The sequence below is a fragment of the Oculina patagonica genome, chromosome 2, assembly GCF_052425735.1.
Source record: "Oculina patagonica isolate OP01 chromosome 2, crgOcupat, whole genome shotgun sequence".
Taxonomy (NCBI): Eukaryota; Metazoa; Cnidaria; class Anthozoa; order Scleractinia; family Oculinidae; genus Oculina; species Oculina patagonica.
Window position 1 is genome coordinate 30,970,514 of NC_135759.1, and position 16,326 is coordinate 30,986,839.

At 37.7% G+C, this 16,326-nt stretch overlaps 3 protein-coding genes across 3 annotated transcripts; all 3 read left to right on the forward strand.

The window, feature by feature from the left end:
* Window positions 1-1,566: 1,566 nt before the first annotated feature.
* LOC144644097 (octopamine receptor beta-2R-like) lies at window positions 1,567-3,925 on the forward strand. The gene has a single exon (XM_078503515.1). The coding sequence runs from the start codon at window positions 2,308-2,310 to the stop codon at window positions 3,262-3,264; it is 957 nt and encodes a 318-aa protein (XP_078359641.1). The 5' UTR covers window positions 1,567-2,307; the 3' UTR covers window positions 3,265-3,925.
* Window positions 3,926-7,231: 3,306 nt separating this feature from the next.
* LOC144641973 (octopamine receptor beta-2R-like) lies at window positions 7,232-9,080 on the forward strand. Its single transcript, XM_078500983.1, has one exon. The coding sequence runs from the start codon at window positions 7,815-7,817 to the stop codon at window positions 8,790-8,792; it is 978 nt and encodes a 325-aa protein (XP_078357109.1). The 5' UTR covers window positions 7,232-7,814; the 3' UTR covers window positions 8,793-9,080.
* A 3,566-nt stretch (window positions 9,081-12,646) lies between these two features.
* On the forward strand, window positions 12,647-15,058 carry LOC144641975 (adenosine receptor A2b-like). Its single transcript, XM_078500984.1, has one exon. The coding sequence runs from the start codon at window positions 12,890-12,892 to the stop codon at window positions 13,856-13,858; it is 969 nt and encodes a 322-aa protein (XP_078357110.1). The 5' UTR covers window positions 12,647-12,889; the 3' UTR covers window positions 13,859-15,058.
* The last annotated feature ends 1,268 nt before the right edge of the window (window positions 15,059-16,326 follow it).

The window sequence follows — 16,326 nt, forward strand, 5'->3', positions numbered from 1 at the left end:
AAATCATTTCTCTAACTGACTGCTTGCCATTCAAGCAAAATCTCAGGCTGTCTTTACGTGAGTCATATCCGGTAAACAAACAGATGACTTCAAACTGCTAATGACATTATAACAGCACCGTTAGATGCATCAATAAGCTGCTTAATCCTTTACTGCGATCACTGCAGTCTTAGCTTATCTGTCCTAGTGTCTTCGCCAAACTTTTATCCTTTCACTACTTTTTGATATTCTTTATTTTATTTATTTTCTTACTATATCAGTTTTATATTGCAGTCGTATAGAATAGGCTAAAATAGGCTCTGTGGTTGACCACGGCTAACAGCGCCATTTACCATTTCTTAATACAAACAGAGAGGTTTTGGGCTATTTTCTAAAGGAGATGTTTAATTTATTTTATCAGTGTTTTTAGTATGGAGTAATAGAGATACCCTTGTTTGGTGTACAAAACAGCTGTGAAGACACTTGTCACGGGTCATGTCTCTACGAACCTTCTCGTTCTGTCGGACTTGCCGTCGGCAATTTTTTTTAACTGTTTTGGATCACAGAAAGTGTTTTCTACTTTTTTTAATTGGAATACCTCTTAAACGAACGGCATCAAGGAAAATAATGATTTTAGTTTTCTTTAGTTTCCTACTCTGCAACTAAACTATACATTTGGCTTCGAGTTTTCAATTGGTATTAATGGTCATCAATGGCCAGTTTCATTTGAAACCGACTTGACCGTCTCACAGGATACAACCATGCAAAGAAATATATGATTTATCTCGGAAAATTAAGCTGCTGATCATCTTCGTCTCTCATGGACCGCATTTGTCTTGTACGACTAGCTGTCTCATTGATTCATCATTTTAGTTTTTCTTTTTAAGTTTTTTTATTTACGATTTTTTCCGCAGTCTCTCTAGTGATAATTTGTAAGTGAATACAGTGATGTTTTCATCTGTGTGTACCTCTATATCCATGCGTGCAACGGAAATTGAATGCTAATTGGATGATCATTATTTAAGCAAAGCGGATTAATTATCTTCTTGCCTCCAAGTCTCCTGTAACAACGATCGCTGACTTGAGACAAGATTATATTCGATGTTATTTGACATAAGGTATTTAGAATTCTTTTAGTCATTGCATCGATCTTTTATTTACTCTGTCGCACCTAATATTATCCAATACTTCATTGAAGAGACGTATATAAGGATTTAATCGCTACTTAGAAATTATCGACAATTACTGAGAGATAACCTCTGTTATCGTCAGGCTAGTCTGACTTAAAGCCAGGGTTTGTATGCTAAGAAAAATGAGAAATGAAGACATGCGTGTTTTTCTTCTTTTGAGAACTGTCTTTGACATATTCAGAACTTATGACCCTTTTATTGGAAGATAACAACCGGACCAATTAAAAATTGTATTTCTAATAAACACAAAACATATTTTTCATATACAAAACGGTTATTCGTGTTTATTTTCACGGTATTAAGCTCATATGATGTCAACGGTTCATTGTGCTTATGCAAAGGCGAGATCCCTGAAAACCACGTATAGCTCCCCATGAGCTATTAAAAAGGAGTTTGGCCTTGGTTTGGCCGTTATAAGGCGTGGTCCACGGCAAATAGGCAAATTTGTTTCAATCTGTAACATTACGTAGTCTTTAATGATATACCATTCGCCATTGCCTTTGTCATTATCGGCAGGAATGCAATTGTCGGGAAACGTTTCTGTTTACATGGAAACATTTGACCTCTCTACGGGAGAAAGAATCGGATGTCCACTTACTGTATAATAAGCATAAAAACCCATTAGCCTCCACAAAAATGTAGCACTTCGTGTTTATTTTCAAAGTATTAGACGGAAAATTGAACTTCTGTCAAGAATTTCAGAGGCCCGCAGCAAATGGTAAAATTGGTTTCTCAGATGAAATGAAAACTGATGGATTTATAGAGATACCTTGAAGGGCAAAAATCTTTCCGGCTCACTCATCGCTTTTTCTTAGTCGATCACAATGATTTTTCTTGGTATTGGCTTATCAGCTATGTGGCCTGTATATCACGCAAACTGGCCGCTTGAAGAATGCTTAGAATGATCTGCTCATCCGACTATAAATACAACCTCGCTTCTCCGTTGAACGTCACTATACAGAGGACCTCTTAAATTCAATTTCTTTTTGGCACGTTACCTCAAGGCGTCTGTGTCTCGATAATAAAAATCGGATCAATTTACAACGTATCAGTCAACCAACAATCAAGAAGAGACAGCGCCTGAAGTCATAAAACCGAGTTTAACTTCGCAATAGGAAGACAATATCGAACACTTAATATGCAACCAAGTGAAGTCGCGATCCCTTTGGGCTGCCTGTCACTCTTAGTCGTGGTCACAAATAGCTGTGTGTGTCTGCTAGTGTACTTGCACACAAAGTTACGGACCTACACAAATGGATTTGTTGTGTCTCTGGCAGTGTCGGACATCCTCACAGGTGCGCTGCTCCTTCCTTTGTACATCACCGTACCGACATTCCCCGGGACGGGATATGTCGTGGGTGCAATTTTGTTAACTGGAGTTGCCAATGTGTGTGCTGTGACTCTTGACAGATATCTGGCTATAGTGAAGCCATTTACTTACTATGCTACCATGTCTAGACACTTCGTCAAGTTCATAGTCGGCTCGTGGGTTCTTCCACTACTTATCTCGATCATCCCTCTTATTTGGAACTCAAAACCTGGTCTAGCTCATACAGTCTACATGTTTTTGCTCCAAGGTCTAGGCGTTATTGTGCCATACATTTTTGTCTGCACGGCATACTACCAGATCTTTAATCGAGCAAGAATCATCGTAAGAAGGTTGCGAAGGGAAAGCAGCCTAAGCTGGCGCAATCACGAGAACAAAAACAAAGGAAGAAAAAATTCAAACGACATGGTCTCCGAGGCAAAAGTTGCCAAAATGTTTGCATTGATTGCAATTTCCTTTATCTTAAGTTGGATGCCAGTCATTTATCTGACCAGTGTTATATCAGCAGTCAATAACTATGATTTGGTGGACAAGCTATCTCCAGTGTGGCTGATAGATATTTCACTCTTTACTGTTGCACTAGGGTCTATGGTCAATCCTGTGATTTACTCATTTTTTAAGCCTGACTTCCGAAGCATTATTAAGAGAATGCTGCGAAAGCGAACTCAGAGGTCATCTCTGAAACACAGTCAAACCTGCGTGATTGACGTTGCTTTGATTCTGAAAAGGCTAGAAAGTGGAAAAGACGGCAAGGAGACGAATTTATAAACACTGTTGACATAACGTTTTGAAGATCTCACGCTCAAATTTTGGCAGAGCTAGACAGTCACGTAATGAATGAAATGATGTCTAAAATTACTTCAACAAGTCGGCATAAAAGCATTCATTATTCGCAGATTTCCTTTCACTGATTACCTTTAAACAGCTCGATATTTACACTGATTTGCGACAGAGGGACAAAGTGTGGACCAGTGTGGTGCTAAAACAAACTTAAGATAGTTGTCCTTTTTTAACGTTTTTATCAGTGGTCGATATAAGTCGATAGTTTATGCTTGTGACAAATTACACTGACAATTCGAGGCTTCTCTGCTGGACGCAGCTTTTCCTCCCGGCCAAGGACTCTTCAGAGACCTTACCCTTCTGCTTTGCTTTGGCAAACTCGTTAAGCATCGAACTCAAAGTCGCGTTCGAAGTATTGTGTACATTTTTTGCGGTTATGAATTATTTCACTTGCTGTTATTACTAATATTGCTGTTATTAGCATTAATTTGATAAATGTTATCGATACAGCCGGTATCTTTCCGAACGTGCAAGAAAGCATGGAGGAGTAGAGACTGCCTTTTCATCTGCGTCGAAGACAAATGCTGTATTTTAAGAATTGAGTTTTGTAACAAGATTATTCGATAAAGAAAAGACAAGAAAAGATCAATCAATAAAGTAAACAAATAACACTTGAGGTGGAATCTGTTTGCTAAATTGATTACTCCTACTTATTGACCATATGGTGAATAGCGATACGGAAATGTTACTCTAATCATTCAACACCTAAACTCATTTCTTAAAAAAAGTGCGTCAAACAATTTAGTACTACATCAGGAAGGCTAATTTTATTGCGGAAGCTCAAGGGAGAGCACCGAGCTTGCAATGGAGATATAACGTTTACATGGTGCTCGACGTGCTCATTTCCACATTTCCGAGGGGTTATCGAGGAAAACTAAAAACGAGCTTGTAGTCCAAGGGAGCTCAGTACAGGCAAGAGTAAGGTGCCACCATGTTAAACTCAAATTAAAAAGACCACTTTTTCTGGCTTTAATACTCAAGATTTCCTACCATATAATAAATCTCTTAATTTAATATTTTCAGGAGTTCTAATTGAAATTGGTGGGGGCATATTAAAAAAGGTACCTTTTAGTTTTTAATGGACGGCCGCATTCAAAAGAGTCAGCTATACATGCTTATAAGGAGGAGCTTATAGAAGAGGGGTACTACATCTCACCTTTACGGTAACATATAAGCATCTGTTTAATACGGCATATTTGTAAACAAATGGCGCTTAGAGGGTCCTTAAAGTTAAATCATAACATTTCTGAAATGTTTTCCCTGTGTAGTAAAGGCGATACATACGGTATTCTGATCTCAGTTCAATAATCTTTGCAAGCAGTTGCACCGGAGCAATTTCATCTCGATGTTTATAATAACGAATGACTTGGTCTTTAGTACGTGGGTGGTGAAGGGAGGGGACACTGTCATTAATAGCACAAAAGGCACGTTCTGCTGTGAATTGCATAATCGTTGAGTGATTAAGTTGGAATAGTGGAATTCGTCCAGTTTTGGCCCCGAGTATTGAGTGAACTCAATGTGTTGAGAGTGTCTATTGTTCTCACTTTGTCTGAAATTTGGAACATGATCAGGGGCAGATACAGGTTCCACATGAATGCCGCCCGTTTCATTTTTTATAGCTTTCTGTTCCCTTATCTATCGCGTCGTTTGAGCACGAATGCCATTTTTAGCATGGCATTTTCGATAAGAAATGATTCAAGGTATTTGGATGAGCGTGAGATGGGTCACGTATGTTAAGTATATCCTGCCAGTCTTCATGATACATCAACAAGTGAGCTGTTAAAAGTCACAAGGATGGACCGAGTGGTGACACTCGCTTCTCTTGAGTATCTAAGTGACACTTGTAGCAAGCTTGGTTCTTGAGAAGACTGATTTACATGCGGCCACCACATGGAGGGCTTTAAAGTCTAGAGTTCTAAACTATTTCAGTTGTGAGTTGTGAGGCTATCATTTGATGGATATCGGTTATGCTATGTTGTTCCTGTGGTTATTGTACTGATTGCGCACGTAAAGAGATTCATTCACTGAATAACATACCCGTAAATCAATAACCTGTCGACAGAAGAAGAAACCCATCTGCCCCCGAAGGGTACTACTTGAACATTTGGGTGGGGGTCTGCAGCACGTTTATTGAAAACTTTACCCACTTTGTGGCCCAATCGGCCTTAAACACCATATCTTTTGAGCCGCCCATACGTAAATAGTTTATATCAGGGAGCTAGTATTTCCCCGTAACCACCTCTGTCTCCAGACCAGAACTGACACCAAAGGGAGGTCTATTTTGCGTATTGTGCTGTGCAAAGACAGAAATTGAATATTAAGATTGCTTTCAGAACGATTTATCGTTTTTAACTTGGATCACTGAACGACATTTCTATAAAACCCTTGTTGGAACTTGCAGTAAATCATGAAAACGCAAATTGATGCAATGACAGACTGTTGTTTCATTTGTTAATTCATTCACTCACTGATTGCTTGTAACAAGATGTTCATATGTTACTGATACGCCTCCATACATCTTCGCATGTTCTAACTGCTTGTTAGATTGTGCAGGAGTAGTAAGTACGGATAAACCAAAATTCCTTCTTATATGGTACAGAAACGAAGAATCTTTAACTTACATTATAATGAGAATATAAGTAGTTAGCAATTTCAAGTTACAACAAACAATATCAAATAAAAAAACTGATGATAGCCTTTAAAGGGAACTATTTCCGGCCCATGATATGAGAGAAATGAGTAGCAACCGAGTGAACGTGCAAAAATGTAGGCATAATATTTGTTTAGCTATTTTTCAGCGTTATAAGTAGCTTAGGTTTCTCCGTATTATCATAATTGTTTTTCAAACGCAATAACCGCGACAGGAAATTACTGCATCCGAGAAACAATCACAAAATCATTGTATTAATAATGAATATGACATTTCGGTTTTAGACTAATTACTGTGGAAAGGTGGAAATATATTAACAATTCAAAAAGAACCGATTCTTTCTTGTCCAAAATATTTTTTATTGATTGTTGTTCCAAAGGTTTTTGATTTAATTTGTGACACAGATTTCTTTATTTTGATGCTCCACTGAAGGATTATCCACTTGCCGGTCTGGTTATGACAGTAATTTCACAATATATTCTTTGTTATCTTTGGAAATACAAAGGACACCGCAAGGCAAAAAAAAGACAGGATCGACATGAAATTTTCGTGAGTGAGCTTCCTTCCATTTTCCCCTTCTGACCACGAAATCGAAATCTGTTTGACCGCGCGAGGGCAGAAACTACCGTTCGCGAAGAGGTGGTGATCACAGGAACAAACGGCTGTTAAAAATGTGTATCGCCCAACATCTCTTGTATGCTAACTCGAGAACGCAATCGAATGTAAACAAGATGATTTTGCGAAATTCTTTGGCTAAACGTCTTCAAAATTGTCTTCTTTCTTTAGCATTATCCATTTCAATTTCGCCCTCGATGCACTACCTCTAATTACAAATTATACCCGTAACCAGTTCAGCTGCCGTAAAGTGTACATTTGTTATTAAGCTGACCAATCACTCTTGAACATAGTTTCAAGAGGGGAACAGAAAATATTGGTAGGAAAAATAAAGAGACAATCTCGTTTTGTGTGTTGCTCAAAATTGATAATGATGCCTCGATAAATTGAAAAAGAGATAAAATGAACATGTATTCTCCCGCTGGTTCGGTGTCAATTAGTCCTCGACTTATGCAAAACAAGCCTCTTCCTCGTTATAATGAATACGATCTACTTACTGTACAACCGATTTATTCAAACTGAAGAAGGCTTTGTATGTCTTTAATGAATCTTAATTGCTCTTTAGTGTATTTCAAAGCACTGGACAAGAAGGTAAATATTATCTCATGTTTATCTGACTGCCTAGCACCACGAAGTGGTTGGTAGGTTTTCTTTTCCGAAGAGCAATTAAGATTCATTTCCTATCTCAATGTTTATTGTAGATTGCTCAATAATTGGTTTTCAGGATCGAGAAATTGCACGAAATGTGACGGGAAGTATCAACACAGATAGAAATATCGGTTAAAGTATTCCAGTATTTGAAAGAGTTGCTTTAGCAATGAAACTGTGAACCATAATCAAAGATATATTTCAGTTTATCTAAATTGCACTTTGGAAGCTAAAGCTGCCTTTTCAATGTCTTTTTAATAAGCTCTCCTGGGACGCGACAATGTATTCATAAAGGAAGCCAAAAGTAACTGCATTGAAATCAATTCTGCTTTGCACTCAGCAAGAGATTAGTAAACTAACAAACATTTTTATGATCAACACTGAAGATTCGATCAAGACGACTAAACGAACTGCCTGGAGAATACAATTGGTGCCCGCGGGTCTGCAGCTATGAATCAGATCACATCAAAACAAAGCTGCGTAAAGAGTTGAATACATTTATCATCTAAACGCAAGAGACGGGCAATTATAGAAGAAAGCGTCGCATCAAAACAACGACTAAGACATGGCCGGAACGGATCAGAATATCTATGTGGTGGTTTTTCTCAGCATCCTTTCAGTTCTTATTGTTGTTTCAAACTTCTGCGTTTGTTTCTTGGTTTACTTGAAGAAAGCTTTACGAACGAACACAAATTGGTTGATGGTGTCACTTGCTGTGTCGGACATATTAACAGGAGGAGTTTTACTACCTGTATACCTCGTCGAACCTACATCGATTGCCACTGGTTATCTAGTGTCCTTGATATTACTCTGGGGTGTCGCTAACCTATGCGCCGTAACTTACGATCGATATATTGCAATAATAAAGCCATTGGAATACCCGTACCGAGCACCTAAGATACTCAAAAGGGCTCTCATACTGTCGTGGCTGCTTCCAGCCATATACTCCTTACTTCCCCTATTCTGGGACACAAATCCTACCCTCAAGATACATAAAGCGTACATGGTTTGCTTGCAGTTTTTTGGTATCATCGTGCCATACATCTTCATTATTTTTGCCTACGTACGAATGTTTAGGCAGGTTCGACGAAGTTTGTCAATGAAAAAGAATATGGAATCCCTCAGAGTGCACAAGAATGAACGAAGACGAATATCATCGGACGCCAAAGTGGCCAAAGTTTTTTCCATAGTTGCTTCAGCTTTCCTACTCTGCTGGCTGCCAATCATCTACATAACTACCGCAGATATTATAAATAGGTATGACTTAATCCCTGATGCTCTTTCTATTGTTTCCTTTTTTACCATAGCGACCAGCTCACTGGTGAATCCACTTATGTACGCTTTTCTCAAACCCGATTTCAAGATGGCCATTCAGACCTGCTTTCGAAAGAGCACTCGCACAGACACAGGGTCTACCATTCGCAGTCTTCCACTGGCCTCCTTGACCGCCGTCGGGACAGGAAGGAAATACGAGAAAAGATCAACAATTCGCATAGACAAGACAGAGGTCAATTCGTCAAAAGGAAAGACAAATTCCGTGTAAAATTGTTTCTAGTGTCCACTACAAACTGCTAGTAAACCATTCCATAAAAAAAAACTCATAGTGGCAATAATCTACCACAGCGCTAAAACGAGTTCTTGCACTCTTTGTATATAACGTCTCGGCTCTTTTCGGCTTGAACATTACTACATTACCAATTTTACTACATTATAATCAAATATCTGCTTTAGAATGAGTAGAAAACCAGGCCCGGTCCGTGAACCAGGTCAAATAATCACCATTTGTGAAAGTGTGAACGCTGACACGATACACTAGTCAGTCGCACGATTAAAAGTGTAATTTAATATTTTTTGTTGTTCTATCCGTTATTTTTATTCGTTGTTCCAAGCAACTTTTACTACTTGAAAAAAAGGTATACATAATTACCGAGTTTATGAAAGCAAAAGGCTCAGTGAGATCATTTAGCCTCCCTTCTTTCCCTGCGTTATCAAATTCCTGTTGAGAAAGAAAAGCTTTTTTCTCGATTTTTTAAAATGACTTCCAAGAAGACTCCTTGCTACTATTAATCAATTAGTTTTATGCTTTATTCTGTATTTGTTAATGACAAAAAATATTAGGGCTTACTCAAAACAAGGAAGCCCCAGAAAATCTCTGATTATTTTTTCAGTGAAAACTGGCATTTTAAAGTTTGGAAATAAATCAGACTGTCCGTTATCTGTAACCCATTCGGCCTTGTTTGAGATTGGCGCGAGCTCTGTACGCCATGCTGGGAGCCAAACATTTTCCGTCTTGGCAGATCAACTATTAAAAGTCAATCCGGTACGTATTGCAGCATAACGCCAAATTTACTTATTTCTTTTATTGGTAAAAATATTAAGACATTTCGACGATGGTCGAAAGGCGGATGGATATTATTACGTTTCTAAGAGGGTTTAAATTATTGGCTGAGGTAATGTTATCGAAAGGCGATGTATTTTCATTTTAAGAAATAATGTCATTTACCTAATTTTCCGTTTCATTCATAATCGTTTTTTACTTCTAAATTTTTGCAGTGGACTTAAATACATCAGTTTCTTATTCGAATAAATCATGGCAGCAGAGAAATTAGCATACTTTATCTGATACGTAGTAGGTTTACATAGCTATTTTCCCGGCTTTTGTACTTTTAATGTTATTTTTGTCTATATTTCCTTTTCAATAATTAGTATGACGTTTTTTTTTTCGCACTTTTACAGACTTCAAAATGCAAATGTAGATTGGTACTTTGAAGCAAAAAAAGAGAAAGAATGAAGTACAGATGTTTATCATATTGTTGATTTCAGCCGTTTGGAACCCAAAATATAATAATGATTCCAACATCAATCTTTTGTGCACCCCGCTGATTGAAAACATATCAAGAGTCATTAAACCGAAGGGAGAAATAATAAAGTACGTGTCTTTTTAAAGACCGTTCTAACTGGACAATACGAATGGAAAACTGTTCAATAAATTACGAGTATTCACCGAAGGAGGCATTTACTCTCTGGTACAGAATGAGTGTTTCAATTGTTCGATATTCCATTCTATACTTCAAAATGTGCGTAGCATGAATAAAATGCGTAGAAACTTATCCTAGTAAATTATCCCATTATGAAAATACAACAGTTATTTAATGTGGTGGTTTATTTTCACTTACATTTACGGTCACTGCACGACTCGTATAAATATTAAGCAGCAAAAGATCGTTCAAAACTAACACTTATGAGGGCATATGATCTCGTGCAAGTTATTCCTTAGGTATGCTGAAAACCTTTTTTCAATTTAAGACTATCACTCTTGTACGATATTTGAGGCCCTGCCAGGGGGGGGGGGGGGGGGATATTTGTAAATTTAAAAAAAAAATTCCGCTGTCAACATACATCGTCAGTCAAACGGAAAAGCTCAGAAGAGCTCGCTAAGATCTCCAGCCATTATATACATTATCATCTGTAGCAGATTAATATAATGGAAATAAAGATTCAAAGGAATGTCAAAGTAATAAATGATGTTGATTGGCAGTAAAAAAGGGTGCTGCGAGGGAGCTAGGATGGATAACCCAAAGATAACTGCAAGGACTGATCAAACAACGTGTTTAGGAGGATACAATGTTTCTGCGGTCACTACCAGCCTTCAAAAGGTTTATTGGAAAGAGGTTGGAAATATGATTTTCAAATTTTAAAGTGAGGGCCAAACCCGAGCGGAAGGGGAGGCTTCTTGTTACCTCGATCCCTTAGCCTTGATCCCTTGTATTTTTGTCCGTTGTTCGAAAGCTCTCGGTTAATAGTGAGGTTTTTCCCTTAAAAGTGTCCAAAACTGATAACCCTGTTCCCATGAAATAGGAAGGCCCTTAAAGGTGTTAACTTATCATTCCTACGCAATTTTGGTATTTATACGACCTGTACAGAGGATTACATTATTCAGAAATAGAGATTTCTTAAAAGGGCACAAAAATTCCAATCAAACAATAGACAAGTCAACTGTTTCTACTTTTGTCATGCTCAGTGAAACATAATTCTGCTTCGTTCATGATGTATTTCACTATAATCCCCTTTTCTCTGAGCTTTGACTAAAAACTTTATTTGCTTCCATGTATGCAGGGCTTAACTAGTGTCAACGTTTACTTTAACAAACAAACTTAAACCAGCAGTGTCACGGTATGTTAAGCATTTTTCTGATTACTTTCAAATGAATGGGAACCTCAAAGTAACATACAGGTTTTAACGTAGAAAAATGTTGTGGTTCAATTTTATCCTTGGTTTAAATTTTATTTTCCTTTAGTTTTGGGTAAGGTAATATATGATGATTAGTTTAAAACAAAGGAAAATAAAATTTGAACCAAGGATAAACTTGAACCACAACAAAAACACTTACGAAGAAAAATCAACGAAAGCAAACCGAGGATGGTTTTGACCGAGAAAAATTACGGAGGATTAAGGAGGATTTCAAGATGCGTTGTACATAACGTAGCTCCTCTAAGGCAAGAATTATTTTACGAGAAAATAGTCAACGAGGCGTAGCCGAGTTGATTATCGTTCGTACAGTCCAAGATAGTACCCTGTAACAGGAACATACACGCATTGCGAACCTGTATTCTTATTATTTGTGAGTCATGCCCAACTAATACGGAGCGTAAATCACTGCTGTATTGACTGTTCTTTAATACAAATGAAGCTTCGTCTTCGTTATCTTAAACATAATTAACAATCACAGACTATGAGCTGCAAGAATATAATATCAAAAACAGCCTGAAAAAGAATTATCTCGGTGATGCAACGACCCTTTCTCTACAGTATCTTATTATTATTATTTTGCTTTCAGCTTGTTTTTGTTTTTGGCGGAGGAAACACTTATTTCAAGTGTTTTAGTCTGTAAAAGCACTTAATCAGGGATGGGCGAATAATTGAGGAAATGTAGTTTCACATATGAAAAACTTGCTTGACCGATACCAAAATAACCTCTTTTTGGCCTATGGTACAAGAGGTAACATGGTAATGTAGGCATGGTTTTTTCTTTCTATTTTGTTAAGTGTTAGAGCCATTAGCTTCGGTTGTAATATAATTGCAGTAATAATTGCCAAATAATTACTCGAGGAAAGTCTTGACACTGGTCCAATCTGTTTACGAGTAAATGCCGCTCGAATTAGTAAAGTTTTAAAACCCTCAAACCGTAATATTGAATTCTTAAAGAAAGAACTCCCCACAGATCATAGAATTATTCTATTCATAATTGATGTGACATTTCGGTTTTGGACGAATTACCACAGAAAGGTCGTAGCATGAAGCTGTCATTGCCGAAATAACGAGCTCTCCCGGCTCGCAACAAAATATTCATAAAAAGAGATGTAAACGCAACTTGGCATTCACGTCAACTGTGCGTTCAGCGAGGGATTAGTTAACTAAACAAGAACTACAACAAGATTCAGTCAACGAATACCGAAAGGACACGCGAAAGCGGATGAGCAATGGTTTACTAATATACCAACGTCGAAGAAAGTCACAAAAATCGCAAGTTCTTTACAGAGTTGAATACATTTATTATTGAAGCTCATCAAAAACTCAAGTAAAGAGCCATTACGAAAGACAGCGTCGCATCAAAAGCGACCGACTAAGGTCGACGGAAACATGGCAGGAACGGATCAGAATATCTATGTGGTGGTTTCTCTCAGTATCCTTTCAGTTCTTATCGTTGTATCAAACTTCTGCGTTTGCTTTTTGGTTTACTTGAAGAAAGCTCTACGAACGAACACGAATTGGTTGATGGTGTCACTTGCTGTGTCGGACATATTAACAGGAGGAGTTTTACTGCCTGTATACCTCGTCAAGCCCACATCGATTGTCACAGGTTATTTGGTGTCCATTATATTACTTTCGGGTGTTGCTAACCTATGCGCGGTGACTTACGACCGATATGTTGCTGTAATGAAGCCACTGGAATACCCGTCTCGGGCACCCAAGATTCTCAAAAGATCTATTATACTTTCGTGGCTGCTTTCAATTGTTTACTCCTTACTTCCCCTGTTCTGGGACACGAATCCTGCCCTCATAATACATAAAGCGTATATGGTTTGCTTGCAGTTTTTTGGAATCATTGTGCCGTACATCTTCATTACTTTTGCCTACGTGCGAATATTCAAACAAGTTCGACGAAGCTTGGCAATGAAAAAAAATCTGAAATCTTTTAGAGTGCACAAGAATGAACGAAAACAAATATCAGCGGATGCCAAAGTGGCCAAAGTTTTTTCCATAGTTGCTTCAGCTTTCCTACTCTGCTGGCTGCCAATCATCTGCATAACAACCGCAAGAATAATAAACAGGATTGACGTCATCCCTTATGCTCTGTTTATCGTTTCTTTGTTCACCGTGGCGACTGGATCATTAGTGAATCCACTTATGTACGCTTTTCTTAAACCGGATTTCAAGATGGCCATTAGGGACTGCTTTCTAAAGAGTACTCCCAAAGCCATGCGCAGTCTCCCATTGACTCCGGTAAAACAGGAACGAAGACGAAAGACCGAGCTGGGCAATTTATCAAAGGAAAATAACGATTCTGCAGAAGATTCGTCACAAATTTCACTAAACTGCAGATTATGAACAGAAGTGGAAATTTGCCAAATGGAAAAAGTAGTCGAGGATCAAGGCAGTATTAGGAACCTGTGATACGAACAACAAGATACAACCACTTTGCTGCACACGCCATCCTTCCTTTATTCGTAGCTGCTGGTAAATAATAATTTTGTTAATGCAAGGACATCAAAACTGCTGAGTCCTGGTTGACAAAAACAATCTAACCATCGAGAGTACATTAATTTGCTCCGTTCTGATAAGGGGAGCACGTCGCTTAAAGTTCACTTAAAGCAAACCTCCACTGTTAGAATTAAAGGGACTGTGACGGCCGAATTTAGTCTATCTTATTAAGTTTTGCCATATACGTGAACTCGCTATGAAACTTTTTAGCAAAGAAATTACCTCTATGGATCTAAATGACCGTCAAAACTAGCTTCATTACAAACAAATGTGTCCTCCTGGGCGTTATAATGTTTGCAGGCTACAAAACAACGAGACTTTTAACTTTGAAAACTGTTCATCCTGACAGTTTTTCAAAAATCTCTTTTAAGCTTTTTAAATTTTTGTCTATTTATACCTTCTTTTGCATTTGCTGTGTTATTGATATGTTACTTCGATGTTATTCACGGGTTATTTTTATATTTCATTAAGAATATGGTGGCCATTTTCTTATGTCTAAGTTTGGCTACAATCTGTGACACAGTTCCTTAAAGTGGGAAGAGCAATTAAGTCACAAAAAAACATGATACAAAAATATGCCTTGCGTTGCTGGTTTTACAAATTCAGCAGTATCATTTTGGATTTTGGGACGTCACAAAGTTGTCCCAGTAAAACGATTAGAAAACAAAGTCTTTACGAGCAGGAAGGTTCGAAAATCAAAATAGTTTATTCTTAATTAATCAAATTTTATTCCAACACAAAGATATTTTTACTATGTTCTCAACACATTTTAAATGACAGTCTGTTCCAGCAGCGGTGGTTTTCTTTGAAGCAAATTTTTAATCAAACGTCAAAGAAAATACCATGTGTGGGTTTAAGTTTTGCCTAAAGATGTGTCGTAGAACTTTAATAACTTCATTAGATTGTAGCTTAGAAAGAAAATGACAGTTTGTTTTAAATATCATTCAAGTGAGGAATTGTTTGTGTCAAAGTAAAAGAAAATCTCTGAAAACTCCATTTGAAGCAACTTCATTTGGTTTGTTAGCGGGAAATTTAACCTTGCAGCAATAAAACACACCTGCATGTTATTGGTTTTTGGTCTTTTTAATAGCATAAACCAAACCTTCCAAGTGCAATCTGATGTGAATGCTGACTACCAGTCATTTGCGACACGTTTTTAAAGCTCGTAGTTTTCGCCGGAGGTCTTACGTCTCCCGTGTCACGAATCTTATTTAACGTCAAAAATGCCGCCAGATTCCTGATGAGGCAATAATATCAAAACTTCTTCGGGTAAATGCTACAAGGATCACTGAGTCACAAATCTCCGGTGTGAAAACTGATATTTTGATATTAAGATTACTGACCTGACAATAAATTCACGCGAATTATTTTACAGTAATTCTCTGGTAGTGTATCTGCCCCATAAACAGCTGAGCAACCTATGAACTATACTAGTTTGTTCGTTCAGTATTGGGAAATATTGGTCGAGTTCCCTTTGTGGAGGTATGCAAAGTCCATCTCCTTGACGTTTTTCTACTTGACTTTGACTTGATTGTAACTGAAAAGAACACTATAGAAGTGTCAAGACAAATACCTTATTGATTAAGTTCGAGGGGTTAAGCCAAAAATACGTAATTCACATAAAAAAAATACGATAAAAACGTTTAAAATGAATTTTCGCGGGTCTTTAATTTGGCGATTTTTTTGAAAATCGCGAAAATTAAGTCCCACAAAAATAAGTAACAATAAGGTAAATCACTTCGACCCATGCACTATGCCTCACTTTGTGAACAACCAACGTCGCACCGCTAAAGCCAAGTACTTGACACTGAAGATACCCAGCAGATAAATAAGGTAGAAATCCGCTAAAACATTTCACACTAACTTGACAATATATGAACTAAACAGCTGAAAATTTCCTATAGGGTTTTTCTTTTCATTTTGTCTCCCAGGTTTCTTTGCGAGTGACCGCGCTTTGCGCACAACTTGGCGAAAACGCCCGATAATGACGAACGTAATCCACCTGACTGGCAGGGTATTTTATTATGCTCAGATCGCCCAGCTGGTCGTCAAGATGTTGAAATTTTGAAAGTGTTACCCTATCAAAATCGTGTTTATTAACGTAACGTTACTAATATTAGACAATCCTGTGTTTATTTCATTTAAAAAACACAGGAATAATATACAAAATCCAATCCTGTGTCAAGCTGAGTACATCAGTTCAAATTCAACCGGCATAAAGCGCTCGACAGGGTGGTCTCCTAATTTCCCCTAAAACAACATTTTCTTTTACTTTTGGCCAGACGGGTGATGGAAGTCATACAAATTTGTCATAG